At 35.4% G+C, this 21,324-nt stretch overlaps 2 protein-coding genes and 1 long non-coding RNA gene across 3 annotated transcripts; 2 read left to right on the top strand and 1 right to left on the bottom strand.

Annotated features, from left to right (window-relative positions):
- Positions 1 to 480: 480 nt before the first annotated feature.
- Positions 481 to 20,008, top strand: LOC111467960. The gene is made up of 5 exons (XR_002714658.1): positions 481 to 549; positions 3,686 to 3,690; positions 15,116 to 15,123; positions 18,331 to 18,338; positions 19,998 to 20,008. It is a non-coding gene; the product is annotated as an uncharacterized LOC111467960 (long non-coding RNA).
- Positions 4,762 to 7,570, top strand: LOC111467884 (calmodulin-binding protein 60 G-like). The gene is made up of 7 exons (XM_023112973.1): positions 4,762 to 4,823; positions 5,996 to 6,077; positions 6,156 to 6,217; positions 6,305 to 6,840; positions 6,904 to 7,064; positions 7,134 to 7,320; positions 7,404 to 7,570. Exons 1-7 carry the CDS (start codon positions 4,768 to 4,770, stop codon positions 7,541 to 7,543), a joined length of 1,224 nt encoding a protein of 407 aa, XP_022968741.1. The 5' UTR covers positions 4,762 to 4,767; the 3' UTR covers positions 7,544 to 7,570.
- LOC111467889 (calmodulin-binding protein 60 G-like) lies at positions 12,557 to 15,430 on the bottom strand. The gene is made up of 6 exons (XM_023112978.1): positions 15,309 to 15,430; positions 15,136 to 15,199; positions 14,823 to 14,884; positions 14,218 to 14,753; positions 12,959 to 13,119; positions 12,557 to 12,871 (listed from the first exon to the last, which is right to left on the bottom strand). Exons 1-6 carry the CDS (start codon positions 15,407 to 15,409, stop codon positions 12,689 to 12,691), a joined length of 1,107 nt encoding a protein of 368 aa, XP_022968746.1. The 5' UTR covers positions 15,410 to 15,430; the 3' UTR covers positions 12,557 to 12,688.
- Positions 20,009 to 21,324: the final 1,316 nt, after the last annotated feature.

The raw sequence follows: 21,324 nt of genomic DNA on the forward strand, positions 1-21,324 counted from the left end.
CATCTTAATCTGAGGATAACCTCCTGGTTGTTTAAAAACCAAGGGCTAATCTATAGCTTATCACGAGATAACATACTAATTACTTAAAATTGAGGATGAACCTAAAGCTCCTTTTAATCATAAGGTAACTTCTTAGTTGCTTAAAAATGAAGGGCTAACCCTACACCTTATAACTACCCTAATTATGATTTAACAATATTTAAGTTCCTAAAGTGAGCACAAGCCATTAACTTCTTCATGTCATGTTCGTTGGAGTTTTCCCCAAATCCAACAAAAACAGACTCGATAAGCTTTTTTTTTTTTCTTCTCTTCGATTTCCGTTGATTCTGAGGTATTTACTCTAAGTGGTTTTCATGAAACTTCATCCTTTAAGTGCCCACCAACCTATTGAATTTGGTTTGGAGAGACGACTTATCTTCTGGGCTCGAATTCGATTTTTACATCTTCTACTTTCGTTGGTCATGTTAGGATCAATACCAATTGTTAGCTCTGATACCAATTGTTAGGATCGCTCAACAACGCACATACTCGCTCAATATGAACACATAAGTGAAAAAATATAAGGAGGAATATTGAGTAAAGGTTTTATTGATGAATTCAAGCATGTAAAATAAGATAGAATACAGAGGACGAAGAAAAGTATATTTTGATAGCATTGACTGATGAGATATATATATGGTTTCAATTTACTAAATATAGTTTTCAAAAGATTTAACCGAAATAATCTACCAAATATATCTCTATCCATCTTTACCAAATATCTTCCAAATATATCTCTACCAGATCTAAGCATCAGGGTCTATATGAACAGGTCATGGATGCTTGAATTGAGGGAATGAGTTCTAGACACTCTCATCTCTCAAATCCTTCATCAAACTTGTTGGGGAGCTCGTTTAGAATGTGTAAAAACTAGTCAGAAAGAAAATGGCTACTTGTAGTCCTCAAATTTAGAAGAAATTCAAGAAAGATAAACTCATAAACTAAACTTCGATTCTTGTGATTGAAGGCTCAAATTTGCTCTATTCTTGTTCCAAATGAACCCCTACTTCATAATTTACAGAGAGAGCTTAAGCTGACATTGAAACCTCCATAATCATCGTGAGTTTAAGGTTGAATTTTTTGGATTTTTTATCGAAAATAACTTCTTTGAGTAGTGGAAAACTGTGATGTCCCACATTGGATGGGGAGAAGAACAAGACATCGTTTATAAAGGTATGGAAACCTTCCCCTAGCAGACGAGTTTTAATGGAAGGGTCTTTTTCAAAAACCTCATTATCATTCAAAAACTAGTAAAGAGGCTCTCCGATCAAGGAGGCATCCTGGTAGGAAGGCAGCGACTTTTTGAGCTATGAAAACGGATCCCTACGTTGAAGAGTGAAAGCAACTAACTAATTCATTTACTCGAATGTAAAGGATTGAATAAAATTTAAGCGATTTAACCGACTATATATTTATGAAATTTAAGATTTTTTCTGAAATTTAAGATTCTTACGAAAATTAAAAATATTTGACCTTTGTAATTCGTGCTGATATTTATGAAATTTTAGTTATTGATGTAAACAACGTTAATTTTTTAAAATAATTTAAATAGAGGATTGGGTTGAATTGAGTCGTAAACTCTATTCGGGTCCGTTGAAAAAACTTTCTTGAGTTTACTTTACCAATCATATTCTTATTATAGCTTTACAAAAGTATTACCAAATTGGTCAAAGACACATTATTGGTTTTGAATTCAAAGTACATTAAATTTTAGAACTTGTACCTTTATGTCAGAAATTTTCTATCCGTCAAATAACTTAAGTAGTAAGTAATCAGTTCAACATTCATTCCTTTTGGTGTTTTGGAAATATTATTTTTCAAAGTTGTACGGATTGAATTGAAATGAATTATGACATCTTTTGGACGGATCTAAAATTTTGAGCTAGTTTAGTCGGTGATTCGAGCAACATGAATAGAGTTCACAATCCAACCCAACTCAATCCTCTATTTTCGGGATGGGTTTCGTTGGGTTGTCGGGTTTTGTTTTTAATTACTTAAAAAAAAATTCTACTTATCCACCGTATATATTACATTAATAACCAATATACTATGTTATGGAATTATAATATACTATCAATGATATATGATGAAAGATGTCACGACTCGATTTTTCTCACTCGAGTCGACTCTATTTTAATAAGAACTTGAAAGACTAAGTAAAATATCGCATTTAAAACCAAACATAAGTATATTTATTTACAAATCCAAGTTAAAGTTGGAATAAGTTGAGCCGGGTAAACAAACACTAAAGTAGTTGAAAACAGTGTAGCTCTGTATAGCTCCTGCTCCCGACCTACGTTCATCCTCGAGTTATGGCTCTTGGATTGAGGAGGTTTCTGTCCTTGCTTGGGTTAGTTTATTCCTTTCCTTAGATCCTTTAAACTTTACATGGACATTTTAAACTTAATTACCTTAACCTTACTTGGAGTATTATAAAAGACATGATGATCATTATGTACACATAATTCATATGTATGCTAGGCACGATTTGTATCTTAAGTATATACTATGATTTTAAGTTAAGGGAACCTTTTGCATTTATGTATGTCACGTGTATTTGGATACTTCCCCTAAGTTTATTACAGACGCATATCTTTGATATTTATGTTTGTCATGGTATCATGTGGGTTCGTTAGCACATTAGCTTCATGAGCTAGGATTAGGGGGTACATATACGAGTTCACTCAGTGGGTTCATGTGCGCGTACGTGGATGGTGTATGGAGAAGTACCACATATCCAACTCTGCCCGGACTGAACGAAGCACAAGACCTTGCTAGGACATTTTTAAAGGTTAGGTTCCATCATGATTGTTTGTATATGCATTCCCTGGCCCCAACAGTGGGGTTACTTACGAAATATTTCTTAAAATACTCAAGTCACATGCTACTCTTACTTTTCACGTAAAGTTAAGGTGGCTCTGCACATATGACAACAATGCTACAATGGTTCGTAGGTAGTTAGGGTGTTGAAAATTTTTAAATCCACGTACCTATTTGTTACCAAGATTCAAACATGTCGTTTGAAAGATTATGTTTTATACAACTGAATTAGGCTCATATCGATCATTTACTAAAATAATTAAAAAGATTTAAACGAAAAATAAAAATATATATAATTATAAGTTAATGTTGTAATTATTAGAAGGATAATGATTAATTTAATTTATAAATTTAACGGTGAGGATATTTTTGTAATTTGACACAATGTCGAAAGAGGGCAATCTTGGAATTTTGTTGGAAGAAGTGACGAAACTCTCTAGGAAAAGGGAAGAAATCACATAGGAATTGTTGGGTAAAACATTTATTTGAAAAAAAGTATTAATATTAAGATATATTATTTAAAATATATTTATTAATGAATGAAAATTAAATAAATTCTTTTAATAATTCAATAAATATCTAAATGAAAATTTGGCTCTTTGTTCACACACGAAGAACATTGAAAAGTCAAAATATCAATTAATTAACTAAAATATAATTATTGTTTTTTTATAAAATTATTTTTAGTTCAATTAATTAATAGGGCAGATTAAATGAATTAAAAAATAGAAGTTGTTAATAGGGATTAGGAAATGCTTAAAACAATGGAAAGTTACTGTACTTATATCAATATGGTACACCGTTTTGGTCGGTAGCTCGATTATAGGAACAGTGATAAGAACAAAATATACTGAAACGATTCGTGTTGGTTTGTGGGGTGAGGATAGTTTTTACTTTTAGAAGGGGGAAGTAAATAACGTGGCTATGTCGAAGTATTAGATGCTAAATTCGAACGTTACCTATCTTAGATGAACACGACTCTTCACAATGGTATGATATTGTACACTTTGAGCATAAGCTCTCATGGCTTTGCTTTGGGTTTCACCAAAAGACCGTATATCAATGTAGAGAATATTCTTTGTTTATAAACTCACTTTCATGATCCAACACCTCCCCTTAATTGAGGCTCGACTCCTTTTCTTCTGGAGTCCTTTGTTCGACATTTGAGGATTTATCAATCTATTGACACGACTAAGTTTAGGGCATGGCTCTGATACCATGTTAGATGAACATGACTCTCCACAATAGTATGATATTGTCCATCTTGAGCATAAGCTCCCATGGCTTTGCTTTGGGCTTCCCCAAAAGTTCTTGTACCAATAGAGAGAGTATTCTTTTATTTATAAACGCATGATCATTCCCTAAATTAGTGGACGTGGGACTTGTTGGATGATGAAAGTCCCACATCGGTTAATTTAGGGAATGATCATGGGTTTATAATCTAAGAATACACTCTCCATTGGTGTGAGGCCTTTTGGGAAGCTCAAAGCAAAGCCATGAGAACTTATGCTCAAAGTGGACAATATCATACCATTGTGGAGAGTCGTGTTCGTCTAACAGGACTTTCATCATCCAACAATTTTAAAGTTATAAAGTTATAATTAGGTCTTTTTAGGAAATCGACGTCCTTGGGATTTGGCTTTGCTGAAAATCAATTGCTTCTCATTTAATGCTAACAATGGTCGAGCAAACAAAGAAGACCCAAGTCGTCCCCTCCACTTGCTTCCAACTTCTTACAAAATACACGCTTTGGGGTCGAAGGATGTTTCCTCGTACCTTCCATGGAAATTGGAACACAATTTAACCCCAAGCTTCACTTCCTCAGCTTCATTTATAAGCCTCATTTCCAATCAACTTCTCACCGAACTTGTTTGTTTTAGACTTTGATAATACTGTGATCAATCGAGTATGGAAAAGAGGGGCTTTCCGTTTCATGTTCGGGATCACCAACACGATCCCAAAAGGTGTTCCCACTCTTTTCCTTTTCTGGGTTTTTGAGGATCTTCATTTGGGGCTTCAAAGATTTCAACTTTTTTTTTTTTTTTATTGTTTCTTCCTGGTTTTGTTGAGGATCATGATCTGGGTTTTGAAGTTTTGAAGTTTTTTTTTTTATGATTTTCTTCTGGGTTTTGAAATTTTTAATTTTTTTTTTTTTTTTAATGTTTTTCTTCTAGGTTTTGAGGAGTTTTGACGTTTTTCTTCTGGTTTGGAGGATTTTGATTCTAGTTTTGAAGGTTTGAAGTTTTTATTTATTTATTTATTTATTATTATTATTATTATTTATGTTTTTCTTCTAGGTTTTGAGGATCATGATCTCAGTTTGGAAGTTTTGACGTTTTTCTTATGGGTTTTGAGGATTTTGATTCGAGTTTTGAAGAATTGAAGTTTATTTTTTTATGTTTTTCTGCTGGGGTTAAAGTTTTGAGGATCATTATCGGGGTAGTTTTGATGTTTTTCTTATGGGTTTTGAGGATTTTGATTCGGAGTTTTGAAGGTTGGAAGTTTAATTTTTTATGTTTTTCTTCTCGGTTTTGAGAATCATGATCTGGGTTGTGAAGTTTTTACGTTCTTTTTATGGGTTTTGAGGATTTTGATTCAAGTTTTGAAGGTTTGAAGTTCATTTCTTTTTATGTTTTTCTTCTCGATTTTGAGGATCATGATCTCGGTTGTGAAGTTTTTACGTTTTTCTTATGGGTTTTGAGGATTTTGATTCGAGTTTTGAAGTTCTTTTTTTCTATGTTTTCTTCTAGGGTTTGAAGATCATTGTTAAGAATGATGCTCATATACCATGTTAAGAGTGATGCTCTCATACCATGTTAAGAATGAGGAAGAAGTGTAAGAAATATAGGTGTAACTTGAGATCCTACGGGGACTTTCTGATCCCACCTATATTTCTCGCATTTTATATCCCACTTATATTTTTTGCACTTTCAATCTCACTCATGTTTCTCAAGTATTGAGGTTTTTTCTTCTGGGTTTTGAGGATTTTGATTCGGGTTTGAAGTTTTGAAATTTTTTTTTTTTTTTTTTCGGGTTTTGAGGATTTTGATTTAGGTTTTGATATTTTGAAGTTTTTTTTTAATGTTTTTTCTTTCTGGGTTTGATTTTGACATCTTGATTTGGGTGTTTTTCTCAGGTTTAGAGCTGAATGTGTCAATGATGATAAGGGTTCTTATGATAAATATGGGTTTGATATTGAAACTCTCCTTCGCGTTATGGTACTTTCAAACTCCTCTCTTTCTTTCTTTTCCATCTTTTAGTCTTTCCAAATTTAGAACAGACTCATTTTTTTTCAGGTTCGTGATGAGGTGGAGAAGACGATTGAGCCTTACCTTATATTGGATCAATCATCTTCTACGTAAGATTGAACCAAATTGAGTCTTATCTTCATTTTGAAGTAGTTAAAATCACTTACCTACTTCACAACTATCCTAACATTTGTCAGATCATTAACTATTAACGATCAAACGAGAGAAGAAGGTATTGTTGAATCTGGAGCGGTGAAGCTGAAGTTACATTTCATGAACAGGGTTCCCTCCTTTATTTACACCACCAACGACATTGAAGCCGAGAACAACGAACCACTGCGAATTGCGCTGTGTGATCCCACCAACTGCAACAACATTGATCCGACAGATCCTTTATTATCAGCTCTGATTGAGTTCGTCGTCATTAATGGAGAATTCGACTCTACCCAAAGAGACGACGAAGTTCATTGGAGTGTTGACGAATTCAAGAAAAACATTTTGATTGAAAGAGAGGGAAAAAGACCTTTACTTGTTGGTAACGATCTTAGGGTTCGTCTAGAAAACGGAGTTGCGGTCATCAAACATTTGAGATTCACCGACAACTCAAGCTGGAGGCGGTCGAAAATGTTTCGATTGGGGGTAAGGATCATTGATAATGATATTTTAGCCAAGTACCCAAGAATCGGAGAAGCTATATCGAATCCTTTTAGAGTCATGGATAATCGTGGACAAGGTATCTCGTTTCTTTCTTCATAAACGTAATTATATCAATATTTTAACACTCTTGAAATTTCAGTAAACAAGAAGAACCATCCACCAAAGAATGAAGATGAAGTATGGCGACTCGAAGGGATAGGAAAAGACGGTAAATATCACAAGAACTTATCGTCCAAAGGTATAAAAAATGTGGAGGAATTCAGAAACGCTTATAAAAGAGATTCTTGCTCTCTAAGAAAGGTAGCTACAAAAATTTACCATCCTTAATTACTTCATTTCAAACACTAATTTTATTTGCATGCATGGTAGTTGCTTGGTGATAAAGTTCCAAACAAGACATGGAAGGCAATGGTTGATAATGCTTTGGAATGTGACTCTCCTACTACTTGTTATCAAAACCTTGAGGTTGGCAACCCACAAATTATCATAAGCGATAGCCATGGGTTACCCCAAACAGGCTTTGATGGATATCAAGGCTATGATTTCACGATAGAAGGTATTGCAACTAATTTTTTGCAATCTTTTCTTCACTATCATATCATATCATATCATATGTATAAATATCATTTTCGTTTGCAGATTTTCAATCTCTGTTGTCACACGGTCAAGCTTTAACCTCAAATTATCGTAACGATACACACATGTACAACCAATACAACCAACAACAAGAACCAAGTTGGTGCCTAAACCCGAGTAATGAAAACGATGTTATTAAATAGAACCCATGTAGAGGTCACGAGTGCTTTAGGAGTTAGGGTTATACAAAATTTATCAATTATCTTTGTATCAACTAATTGAACTGTAATAAATCTGTAATGACAAGATTAGTTGAGCTTATAAGTTATTAAAGTGGGTTGTAAGATTGTTTTTATTTAATTTTTTTATACATTTTTATCACCCATTTTTCCCTTTTAATGTCGAAATAAATAAGGGTGTTTATATTAATCCATAATTGGACTAATGGATTATCCAACCGAGATCATAAAGGTTGGATTGTGTTAGATTTTTTTTTCTCGGTTGGTTTGAATTTGTGGGAAACCGACATTTTGGTTTAGTTTGCCTATTTACATTTTTTTTATTGACTAAACTCGACCCATCTAAAAATAGGGATACAACCCAGTTCCACCCAAATTAAAAAAAGAATATTTAAAGTTTATAGCGGATGTTAATGATGTGTTGTGACTCGTAAATGTTTGATATTTTAATTATTAGTGTAACATGTATTTTAGAATTTTTTAAAATAATTATAAAAAAAAAATAACCAGACCACCTAACTTGAAAATAGAGGGCTGGATTAAGTTGGGTTATGAACTCTATTCGAGGTGCACGGGTCACCAACCCAACTTGATTAGTCCAAAAGATTTTTTTGGAACCTAACCCGTGTACAACTACCTAAGAATAAGATTCACAGGTTGTCATTAAATAGCCAAGTTAAGAATAATGTTCTAATGAGTTATTAAAAATTGCCTCTTTGGTTTTAAAATATTTACACAAAACCCCAAAACTTGGGCCAATCATTGGAAAGTGAAAACTATCACTTTTATCAAGATCAATGTGATTTTTTCAACGGTTAACCATCATATTTTGTCAATTTAATTATTATTTTAAAGATTTGGTCGAGAAGAGACGCAAATCCAATATGTTCATGGATTGGGTTGGGTTAGGTCGAATTGAGACACTCCTCTCGAAATCTTCAATACTCTATTGAGCTCGTTCACCATCAAATTCTCCCTCAAGCACGACCACCTCAACCAAGAGCAACAACAATTTTACTACTATTGGTGGTTAGATGAACTGACTCTCCACAATGATATGATATTGTTCACTTTGAACATAAGCTCTCATGGTTTTGCTTTGACCTTCCCAAAAAGCCTCACACTAATGAAGATAGTATTTCTTGATTATAAACCCACGATCATTCCCTAAATTAGCCGATGTGGAACTTTCATCGCCGTTGGTATAAGACCTTTTGGAGAAGTTCAAATTAAAGTTACGAGAGCATATGTTCAAAGTGGATAATATCATACCATTTTGAAGAGTCGTGATTCCTAACATGGTATGAGAGTCATGCCCTTAATTTAGCCATGTAAATAAAATCTTCAAGTATCGAGGACTCTAAAGAAAGGAGTCGAGCCTCTAAGAAGAAGCTGTTCAAGGGCTCTATAAGCCTCATGAAGAGAGGAACGTTGGGAAGGGAGTCCCAAAGAATTCTTTGGAAGAAGGTTCGTGGGGTTTTCGAGTTGGGGTGAGTGAAGAAGAAAATACCCAAAAGGATGAATTTATAAGAGTAATAAGGAACTAATGAATTTTCCAATTATCATAGCCAAGAACGAACCACGAACCTTCATGCCACGAGAGGAAGAGAGAGAGGAGAGATGTGAATTTGGAAATAAATGGCAGAGGGAAACCACTTAAGGGTCATCTTATTCCATACCTAACCCTTTATTAATATCTAATTATCTTTTTCTTATCATACATTCCTATTTACATAAAATTTAAACTCAATTGAAGGAGGGTGATAAACGATAGTTCTAACTATTTTTCTATGGGCATACACACGTTGGGTTGAGTTCGGTTTTCGAGTTGATTAGGTTCGTGACCCAAAAAACTCGAGTATAGTGTGAGTCAATAAGCCTGATTTGTAATATGATTTAGTTTTTGCAAGATTTTATTAATCAATAATGAAAGTATGTTGTGCATCATAACTGTATACCATGTTGTACGTCTCTAGCATGAAATACTTCCCCAGTATGTTAATTATGGATTGATATGTGCTCCTTTCTTTTCGTTATTTTTTGACAGTGTGAGTGTGCGTTAACCCGTAGTTTGGTCACGGGAAGTATATGAGCCCGCTTAGTAGGTTTATGTGTGCGTGAACTTTGTGAAAAGAAGTACTACACATCCAACTGTACTCGAAAAAGAAAGTAGAGTTAAAAGAAATAGTCATGACATGCATATAGTAACCGTCTTATTTTTAAATAAAAAATAGGATTGATACAATTGGTATCACAGCTCTAGTCTTATAGATTCTATAAACTAGATGTAGACTCAAAATATTTCCATGACAAACACTTCATCATCATCCGACATGCCCTATGAAAGATAATAAATCATCTATGTTATGTTATAATTTATTTGTCATGACAAAAATTTTGAGGTTTAGAATCTCAGACCATGACTAAAACTCGAATACTAAAAGCAAATAAAATAAAAGTGTGACGTGATTATGAGTTACTATGGTGTCCTTTGACTCACTAATGCCCATAGCTTGTGTGATTTTCATTAATTAAATCTTCGAAGAGGTTCTAAACTTGTTTGTTGTAGTGCTTAACTTGATTATAGTAGGTTAATCACGGTCTAAGAGGAGTAACATAATGAACCCTCAAGTTAGTTTTGACAATCTATTATAGTGAGCTTTATACCGAGCTCTCAGAGCTTACCTTACGTAAAAAAACTATCAAGTAATTTATGAAATTGACCCACTAAATAACATCCGTTGTACATGAATTGTAAATTATTGCCTAATATCACGAGTTATGATTTATACACGATTTCAAGATTTTCGGAGCATATTTAGGGCATAAACCAATGATAAGGTAAAATGACGTAAATGCCCCTTTGATGTCTTCTATTATGTTTAGGGTTTAAATGAACTCCAAATGACTTGAAATTACCTGGAATCAATTATGTTTATGCATAATTTCGATATCTTATAAGTATGTTTAGGACATAAACTAGCGTTAAGGGTTAAATTGATGAAAATGCCCCTACCATGACTATTATGTTGGTTTAAGGCATTAATGAACTCTAGATGACACGAAACTTTACATGACACTTATTTATATTATTAAAAAAGATTTTTACGTGATTTTAAGGTAATAAAAGCATGTTTAGGGCATAAAGTACGATAATAGTAAGAAATGACGAAAAAATCCCTACCATACCATTTATTATGTTTCTTAGTTTAAATGAATCCGAAATGAGAAATGACATGAAAGTTTACGTAATACAAGTACAAATTTTCAAAGGAATTAATTGCAAATGTTTGGTATCACATGGATAGAAAGTGATATCATAACTTGAACTTTAAAAATTAAAGGTATCTAAAACCATTCGAATTAGGTGAGGAAATTAATTGTTCACAACGTTTTATTTTAATCAACCATATACGAATTTTTCGACTGCACGTGTGACAAATCAATAATTAAATTCATTAACATTTCCAAAACCTTGAAAAAAATGAAATAATTAAATCAAATATTCTCTTAAATTTGACTTTGCAAGAATATTTTTTTTTTCCACCCTTGACATTTGGGTATATATATATAAATATATATATAGATATAAGAGTTTTTAAAAAAAAATTAAAAGCTAATTTTTTTTAATAATTTTAAAAAATAGGGGTAAATAAATTATTTTTAAATATTTAGAAATTTATTTCAATAATAATACCATACATAGAATAGGATGAATTCTCATTTGTTTTGGAACATAGATAAAAATCTAATTATTTTTTATAATCAATTTTGTACGATCTCTTTTTAGGACAATTCTTCCTTCACCAACGGCTTCATCAACCGGACATAGTGTTGAGTAAAATTGATGAAATACCATAGCCGAGAATGTGAGAGGGAGTTTGGCGTGATAGTTGGTTAGGTCAGAGAGATTGTGGGTAAGGGAACATAAGAGGTTACTCGAGATTTTATATTCAAAAGTGGATAATATCATATTTGTGAAGATCCCACATTGGTTGGGAGGAGAATGAAACACTGTTTGTAATGATGTGGAAATCTTTCCCACAAAAAGGTATATGAATGAATGGAAACCATATTCGAAAGAGAACAGGAGGATAAAATGACTAAGAAATACTTAAAAGAATTGAAAGTTACTACTTATTCCAACAAGGTGCACATGGTGAATGACTCAATTATAGGAATTTCAAAGTTTAAGTGTGTTTTGTGGGACAAGGACAAAACATGTTAAAAAGGCTCGTATAGTTTGTGGAGTGAGACCAGTCTTCACCTTTTAGAAGCGAGAAATAAATAACGTGATCATCCGGGGTATTAGGTGCTGGCTCGTATAGTATGTAGGGTGAGAACAACCTTCACCTTTTAGAAGCGAGAAGTGAATAACGTGACTATGTCATGTGAGGTATTATGTGCTGAATTCGAATTATGAATCAAAATATCGGGCATAGAACGTTACCTAACTTCTTTCTAAATTCTTTAAAAACTAAAGTTATAATTAAGGTTTAATTAAGGATTAGTATTGATTTGGAAGGGTTAGGGAAAGGAAAAGAAGACCCAAGTCGTCTCCCTCCACTTGTTTCCAATTTCTCAACTTTTTGTCCCAATCTCACAACACACAAGCTTTGCCCTCGAAGGATGTTTCCTCGTACCTTCCTTGGAAATGGAACACAATTTAACCCTAAGCTTCACTTTCTTAAAAATTAAATGCTAATTTGTTTAATAATTTTTAAAAATAGGTGTAAAAAAATAAGATACATGACAGGGCGCTAGAAGAGATTTGAGGTAAGGGAACCTATGAAGTTACTCGAGATTTTATATTCAAAAATGGAATAATATCATATATGTGAAGATCTCACGTTGGTTGGGAGGAGAACAAAATACTCTATGGAAAGTTGTGTAAATCTTTACGTGGCAGACGAGTTTTAAAAATTTTGAAAGGAAGTTCGAAAGAAAAAGTTAAAAAAAAAATAATATCTGCTAGCGGTGAACTTGAGCCGTTACAATATTAGTGTACATATATAAGTATAAAAAAACAAAACAAAAGAACATTCTTAAAACAAACAAAAAAGAATCATATTATGGTCATACATATTTGTTGGTTCATATTTATGAGCATCACTTAGGTTTGGGTATCAACTTGTTCCATGACAACATTTGACTACAATCATCTTCAAGTTCGTCCAAGAATGTCTGGTTTTGGTCGGCAACTTCTGCACCTCCCATGGCTTCAGCGTGGAACTCTATCACCTGGAACTCTATCGTCTTCCATGTCTTGTCTGGAACTCTATCGCCTAACAACTGCATGACACAAAATAATCAATTATATTGAACTAATGAAGGATGATTATGAATGAAATAGTGTTTTTTTTGTGTCTTATTGGCTACCTTTCTTAGATAACGAGGATCCCTTTTATAAGCCTTCACAAGGCTTTCCACGGTTTGAATACCTTTGAAAGATAAGCGCTTGTAATATTGACCATTTTTGCTAATACCTTTCAATCTCCATACTTCGTCTTCTCCCCTTAGACGGTGGTGCTTATTGTTCCCTGCACGTGAAAAATGAAAAACTTTTTCTTTTATTATATTTTTATGGGCAAAAAATGACCCTAATGTTTGCTGAGGATGGTTCAGAGTGAGTCCCACATTGGCTAGTCAATTAGGGAATGATCCTCGGTTTAATGAATACATCTCCATTGGGAGAGGACTTTTGGGGAAGCCCAAAACAAAGTCACGGGAGCTTATGCTCGTCGAGGAAGTCCTCATATCTTATTTCAATCTTCATCGGGCTAAATTTGTCATTTAATTTGTTGACTCTCAAAAATGTTTTCTGTATATATATATATATATATGAAATATTAATTTTAAAGAATTATATGTATATACATACATATATACACATACATATTGTGATATCCCACATTGGTTGAGGAGGAGAAGGATACGCCCTCTATAAGAATAAAGGGTGTGGAAACTTTTCCCTAGCAGGCACGTTTTAAAACGTTGAGGAGAAGCTCAAAAGAAAAAGCCCAAAGAGGACGAGGACAATATCTGCTAGTAGTAGACCTGGGCCATTACAAATGGTATCAGAGCCAGACATCGGACTATGTGTCAGCGAGGAGGCTGTTCCTCGAAGGGGGTAGACACGAAGACAATATCTGCTAGCAGTAGACCTGGGCTGTTGCAAATGGTATCAGAGCCAGACACTGGACTATGTGCCAGCGAGGAGGCTGTTCCTAGAAGGAGGGTAGACACGGGGCGGTGTGCCGTGAGGAGGCTATTCCCCGAAAGGGGGTAGACACAAGGCGGTGTGCCAGTAAGGACCCTGGCCCCCAAAGAGGGGTGGATTTGGTGGCGGTCCCACATCGATTGGAGAAAGGAACAATATCTACTAGCAGTACACCTCAGCCGTTACAAATGGTATCAGAGCCAGACATCGGGTTATGTGCCAGCAAGGAGGCTGTTCACCGAAGGAGGTAGACACGAGGCAATGTGCCAATAAGGACTTTGGGTCCCGAAGAGGAGTTCGATTGGAGAAAGGAACGAGTGGCAGTGAGGATACTGGACTACCTTATAAGGGTGTGGAAACCTTTCACTACCCTCGAGGGAAGCTGAGGGACGAGATTTGAGGATAGGGTAATAAGTACCTTTGCTTCGATGTTCCATGACTTTAAAAGAGTTAGAAACAGCCTCTATAATTCTCGGGGAGCTGTTATTGTCCAAAATCTCATCATCAATGACTTTTACTCCCAACCGAAAGCTTCCAGTTCTGGTCCTCTTAGAGTTGATGATAAAGGACAAATTGTTGATCCACAAAACTCCCTTTTTCAAACGAATCCTTTTATCATTACCATCGAGGTAAGGTCGTCCTCCAAGTCTTGGAGTGACAATACCTCTCTCGAAATCTTCAACACTCCACTGAGCTCGTTCACCATCAAATTCTCCATCGAGCACGACCACCTCGACCAAGAGCGACGACAAAGGATGTGCTGCCCCGACAATCTTATGATTATAATCATCGGTGACATCCATTAGTGCAATTTGTAGTCGCTCGCCGTTGTCGGATTCGATGTCGTTGGAGGTGAAAATGGTGGAGGGAAGCTTGTTGAGGAAACATAGCTTCAGCTTCACCATTTTAGTCCCACCACCTCCAACAACGAATTCAGCTTCATGTTGGGAAGTTCTACACGTGAAATTCAATAATCATAATGATGAAATTAATTGATTTAGTCTAAAACATGTAGAGACGAACCTTAAAGAACATGATTGTCGGGGGTTATTAGCCACTACCTTTGTCTCCACCTCCTCACGTACCTAGTATCGACATCCACATATTCAGTTCAAAAACACATATATGTCCTTGAATGTAATCCACGATTGAAATTATGTTAAAACAAGTAGAAGAGGGAAAGGAACTCTAAAGGGAGAGATTTTTGAATTCTCTTTGTTGTTATAAAAAAACATATCGTTGATCCTCAATTACTACCAATTCTTTTATAGTTGCTAGTAACTCATTCTACTGAGTCAAATTTATAAGCCCAAAAGAGAGAGGGGTTTGAAAATACCACCGGGCGGATAAAAGTTTCAAAATGAGCCAATAAGTTCGGAGACGAAAAGTCAGCTACAACCCTGAGAAACCCAGATCAAGATCAAGATCAAGAACAAGATCAATAACACAAAACCATGTTAGATTATGAAATCAAAGTAGAAGAGACGAGGAAATTAAGGAAAAAAAAACCAAGATAGAGAGAGGAAGTTGATTCTTTTGAGGGGTTGTTCTTGATCATCCTGAGAATGCAAGAGACCATGAAAGTCCCTCTTTTTGTTCATTAGCTCCATTTTAAATGGAAATTTGGAAGGTTGGTGGGGTTTTTAAGAAGGGTGAGCTGGTACTGAGGAACGCCGAAAAGGGTCTATTTATAACATTGAATAGGGAAATTATCATTCCAAGAACCAACCACGAACCTTCTGCCATGAGGGTAAAAGAGGGACGTACGCGGTTTCGACGTGAGCGAGAGGATGAGAGGTGTGAATGTGGAAATAAATGGCACATAGGGAAGCCTCTCAAGGGCCCATCTTCATGAATACCTACCCCTTTAAATAATAACTATCTTTCCCTCGTCCTTCCTTCCTTCAAATTTACATAAAATTTAACTTCAAATTAACTCAAATTTAGATGGTCGAATTTAGTTGTAACGACCCTAAGTTTCTACCTACTTAAAGTCGTTACTAACGTCTCATTATCTGCTAAAATATGGAGTACAAAGAATCTTCCTCTTCCTCTCTGTTTGCCTTCCTTCCTTCCTTTTCCGAGTTTCGTGGCTTGAAAGAACCTATAAACCCAAATCTATGAAAGTTTAGGAAACCTGAAATCTCGACTTCGTTTACCGGCAACGACGCGTATGAAAAGGGCGCAAAACGTCCTTAGCTTGATGTGTGGTCGTCAGGGATCTCTTTAACGGTGTATCTCGGGTGTTTTGACGTCGGTTTTGAGGTTTCAAGGACGGGTATTTGTTTTTCGATCTCGCCGACATTCTCGATAATGCTCTATGTCTCGTATTTTCCTTCGATTCTTCGTCACAGGTGATTCTGGGATGCTTGGAAAGCGTGTTTGAAGGTTTTAGTGTATTGTGGGGGTCACAGTCTATATTTCCTTAGGCGGCTATCCTAAGCGAGTAATTGAATGTATATTCAATGTTCTACACACGGCTCATATGTGCGAGTATGGACCCACCAATTAGTTCGCATACCTCATGAGTCCCTTTATTGGTTGGACTAGCATTCTCTGAAACTATTGTTGATAGACACCCTTTAGGAATAGCAACCGGTGCACCATTATAGTAAATATAATGACCGTTTTCTTGTCTTGTAGCGTACGAGTCCGTACTATTATAAGAAGAGGGGTATTCCCCGATGCCAGAACACACAATAATGCATGAGATCCCAACATTTTCTTTCATTATCATGTACAACAATCCCTTCCGCTTTCCTTTATATCATATCATTTTATCATAACTTTCCATGCATATATCAGTGTCGTGCATTATGTCAAAACAACATATTTTACGTCAAGCATATCATATATTTCATCATGTCAAACATATGTCATATCATCAACATATCGTGTCTTCTAACGTATCATATCATACTATGCAAGTATAATGTCATATATCATATCACAACATGTGTCGTATTGTCAGTCCTATTACATCATAACATATATCATATCATGAATATATCATATTATGAACATGTCATCAAACATATCATATCATTCACATATCATTTCATAACCTTTCACACATAACAAGAATATAACACGTGCAAAGCTACGGGGTACGTGTCATCATACAACATATAAGTTCTAACTGAACCGATAGTAAGACCACTTATTTGGTTGCCCTTAGTCAGTGTTCTCCCTAATTTCAAGTATGTTCGAATTTCGTCCTTCAAAGTTGCTTCAAGTATCGTTGGTAGTTGTTTCCTATTAGAACATTCATCTTGTTTCGTTAATAACTCAAATTTTTTAGCTCAAACTTAATTTAGACTTTGAAATTGGATCTTATGACCTCAATTAACTTAAACAATGTCAATTTCAGCTTTGAGATGGTCAGTAGAATTTGATCAAAATCCCTTTACTGAGCCGAGAAGCCGCGATCTTAGCCGTCGGAGATGCTAAAGTCGAGCCGAGCCGACTGAGCTGTATAAGCCGAAGGAGCCACTAGTCGTAAGTGCAACACACCCACCACCTTGAGAATCTAGGTCGAAGGAGCCGCTAGCCGAGCCGACTGAGATGTGGGCCTTTGTTTGAGAATCTAGGACGTGCGATCGGTTGGGCGGAAGAGCAATTTGCAGTGGCTCGCCGTTGTCGGATTCAATGTGGTTGGTGGTGAAAATGGTGGAGAGAAGCTTGTTGAGGAAACATAGCTTCATCTTCACCATTTCACACCCACCACCTCCGACAACATCGTCAGCTTCAAGTTGAGTTCAGTTCCACCTCCTCCTCCTTTGTCTCCACCTCCTCACGTACCTAATAACGATCGACATCCATGAATTCAGTTCAAATAATTAAGATATGTTCATAGAAAGAGAGAGGAGTTTGAAAATATGAGCATGCTCAGAAAAGTTTCAAAACGACCCAATAATTTAGGAGACGAAATCTCAACTCCAAACGTGATAAATCCAAATCAAGATCATGAACACAATGGTGAAGATTGTTGAGAGGAAGTGGGACATTGGCTAATTTAGTAGAAGATCATAGATTTGTAAGTGAGGAATACTATTTTAATTGGTATGACACCTTTTGTGAAGTCAAGTCATGAGAACTTATACTCGACAATATTATACAATTCTGGAGAGTCGTAATTTTTAATATGGTATAAAAGTCATGTCATTAACTCAATCATGTCAATAGAATCCTCACAGGATTGGTGAGAGCTGGGAACGCCCAAAAAGATCCATTTATAACAGTAATAAGGAACTACGGAATTTCTAGCCATTTTTCAGGTATCATTGCCAAGAACGAACCACGAACCTTCATGCCACTTGTTTTATTATTATTATTTTTTTAACCCCATTGATAAGCTCATTTACGAGAGGAAGAGAGGTACTCTATGGTTTCGAAGAGAAAGAGAGAATGAGGTATTCTACTTATTCAAAATCGTTACCAATGTCTCATGCTCTTCTAAAATGCAGAATATAACTCTTAAAATAAAACCTCATCTCAGTCACAAAACATTTAAAATATCTTCTATCTCTAGAAAATACAGTCATGGTCTTGCCTGTTTAAATACAACATACTGAAATTTAGAAAAAAATAAAAAATACAAATGATAATTATTTTTTTTTAAATATGAGTTCGCCACAATCTCTACTCGCTATGTTGCCATTATTCGTGCATGTGCGCTTTGTCTTTACCTGAAAAACGATGTGGCATACAACTTGAGTATATAGAAGAATACTAGTCAGTGACCCCACTATAGGGACTATGCTAAATGCAATCACAAGCAAATATGTTCTATGACCTCGCTATATCTCATCTCATACTAGGAGTGGCCTCCCTATCTCTATCTATCTCTATCTACCTCTTTTGACACAACCCTAATTTCATATCTTTGTTATACTTGGTAACACATGCTCGTTAGATATAGTCTCAAATTAATCGCCAAACTTTGACTCAAAAAGTTAAAGGGAGACGTATTTTGATCCGGGCTTGATTTTCTTTTCCCATAAATGTGACACCCTTAATGGCCGTTTCTTTCACAAGTTCTAATGATTGTTGAAATCAGACACATTAAGGGACATACCAAAGAAAAATTGGAGGAATTTGGGCTTGGGAAGGACTTGAATTATACATATATTTTAAAAAATATTAATTTTAAAGAATTATAGGGTAGGGATGGGGAAGAATTTTCTTTTTTTTTTTTTGTCACTCGTGACATAATAAGTACCTTTGCTTAGTTGTTGCCCAAAATCTCATCATCAATGACTTTTATTCCCAACCAAAAGCTTCCCGTTCACCATCAAATTCTCCATCGAGCACGACCACCTCGATCAAGAGCGACGACAAAGGATGTGCTGCCCCGACAATCTTATGATTATAATCATCGGTGACATACATTAGTGCAATTTGTAGTCGCTCGCCGTTGTCGGATTCGATGACGTTGGAGGTGAAAATGGTGGAGGGAAGCTTGTTGAGGAAACATAGCTTCAGCTTCACCATTTTAGACCCACCACCTCCGACAACGAATTCAGCTTCATGTTGGGAAGTTCTACACGTGAAATTCAGTAATCATAATGATGAAATTAATTGATTTAGTCTAAAACATGTAGAGACGAATCTTAAAGAACATGATTGTCGGGGTTATTAGCCACCACCTTTGTCTCCACCTCCTCACTTACCTAGTATCCACATCCATGCATTCCATTCAAATAATTCATGTATGAGGACGTTATATGTGACCCTCAATTGAAATTATGTTAAAATAAGTAAAAGAGGCAAAGGAATAGCTCGAGGGGAGAGATTCTTTGGAGCAAAGAAAACTTAAGTAGTTTGCTTTTCAATTGTCTCTGTTGGGGTTGGTTAGGAAAAAAACATACATCTCACGAGTATTTTTAGTAGAGAAAACACTAACTAATTTCTTGAATTTTCTCCTCAAGTTAAGAATTACAACGACTGATTAAAGCATAAAACTTAGTCCAGAATCACAAAACTAGGTTCACAGTTTGACAACTACTATCAATTATCCTTTGTTGGTAACTCATTCTAGACGTCTACTAACAATTCTCCTAAAGTTATCCAATTAGTTTGTGAGATCTCACATTGGTTAGGGAGAGAACGAAACACTCTTTATAAGGGTGTGGAAACCTTTCCATAGCATACGCGTTTTAAAGTCTTGAGGGGAAATCTAAAAAGAAAAGTCCAAAGAGGAAAATATTTGCTAACGGTGGGCTTGGACAGTAAAGGGTGTAAAACTTTTCCCTAGCCGATGAATTTTAAAGCCTTGAGGGGAAGCCCGAAAGGGAAAGCTCAAAGAGAACAATATCTGCTAGCCGTGGTCTTGAGTGGTTACAAAGTTAATTACTTATTCCACTTACTCAAGTTTATAAGGTCACAAGAGAGGGGGGTTTGAAAGTACCAGCGGACGAATAAAAGTTTCAACCAGGCCAACGAGTTCGGAGATGAGACGACGAAATCTCAGCTACAAACCTGAGAAACCCAAATCAAGATCAAGATCAAAAACACAAAACCGTGTAGATTATGAAATCATAGTAGAAGAGATGAGGAAATTAAGAAAAAAAAAAACCAAGATAGAAAGAGGAAGTTGATTCTTTTGGGGGAAGGTTGCATTTGTTCTTGATCATCATGAGGATGCAAGAGACAACTAAACTCCCTCTTTTTGTTCATTGGCTCCATTTTAAATAGAAATTTGGAAGGGTTGGTGAGTGGTGGTAGTGAAGAACCCCCAAAAGGCTCAATTTATAACATTGAATAGGGTAGCCAACAACCAACCACGAACCTTCATGCAACTTGTTTTATTATTATTAGATTAACCCCATCGTTAAGGTCTTCCACGAGAGCAAGAGAGGGACTACGCGATTTCGACGAGAGGGAGAGAGTGAGAGGTGTGAATGTGGAAGTAAATGACACGTAGGGAAGCCTCTTATGGGCAATCTTCTTCCATACCTAACCCTTTAAATAATAACTATCTTCCCTTGTCCTTCCTTCCAATCAAATTTAACTTCAAATTAACTCAAATTCAGATGGTAACGTCTCACGATCTGCTAAAATGTTAAGGTCCTATTCTTCGATAGCTACTCCAAAGGTTATCGGGGTTTGCTTTTTATTGCACCGTTCGTCACCTTTTGTTAGTATTTCACATTTTAATTAATAATTCAATTAACAATATGAAATACGGCTCTAAAAGGTGTTAAGAATGAGAAATAGAAATAGAATTGGAATCGAATGTGTATTCTCATGGATATTCATAACCTCTAAATAGGATATAAGAAACCAACTAATACCTGCTAATAAAGAAAATATAAACTAATTAAATATTGAGAATAAAATAAAATATAGTACAAATCAAATCATAAAAGAAAGAATATTAAGATATAATATCTAAGATATATTCGATGAATAATATATTCTCCAAATATTATATCTCAACGCTCCCTCAGGTTGGAGAGTGTATGTTAATCACATCCTACTTGTCTTTACGAGTGTAGGTCAATAACACCCAAGTTGTTTTTAT

This window comes from Cucurbita maxima, unplaced genomic scaffold (genome assembly GCF_002738345.1).
Source record: "Cucurbita maxima cultivar Rimu unplaced genomic scaffold, Cmax_1.0 Cma_Scf00035, whole genome shotgun sequence".
NCBI classification, from domain to species: Eukaryota; Viridiplantae; Streptophyta; class Magnoliopsida; order Cucurbitales; family Cucurbitaceae; genus Cucurbita; species Cucurbita maxima.

Bases quoted from the DNA above. Each gene is read 5' to 3' on its own strand.
- LOC111467889 (XM_023112978.1), bottom strand. From the start codon at position 15,409: ATGGAGCTAATGAACAAAAAGAGGGACTTTCATGGTCTCTTGCATTCT. The intron at 13,120-14,217 runs GTACTTATTACC...TTTCACGTGCAG, and splicing joins CATGGAACATCGAAGCAAAG to GGAACAATAAGCACCACCGT. The intron at 12,872-12,958 runs GTAGCCAATAAG...TGTGTCATGCAG, and splicing joins ATCCTCGTTATCTAAGAAAG to TTGTTAGGCGATAGAGTTCC.
- LOC111467884 (XM_023112973.1), top strand. From the start codon at position 4,768: ATGGAAAAGAGGGGCTTTCCGTTTCATGTTCGGGATCACCAACACGAT. The intron at 6,078-6,155 runs GTACTTTCAAAC...ATTTTTTTTCAG, and splicing joins AAACTCTCCTTCGCGTTATG to GTTCGTGATGAGGTGGAGAA. The intron at 6,218-6,304 runs GTAAGATTGAAC...AACATTTGTCAG, and splicing joins TTGGATCAATCATCTTCTAC to ATCATTAACTATTAACGATC.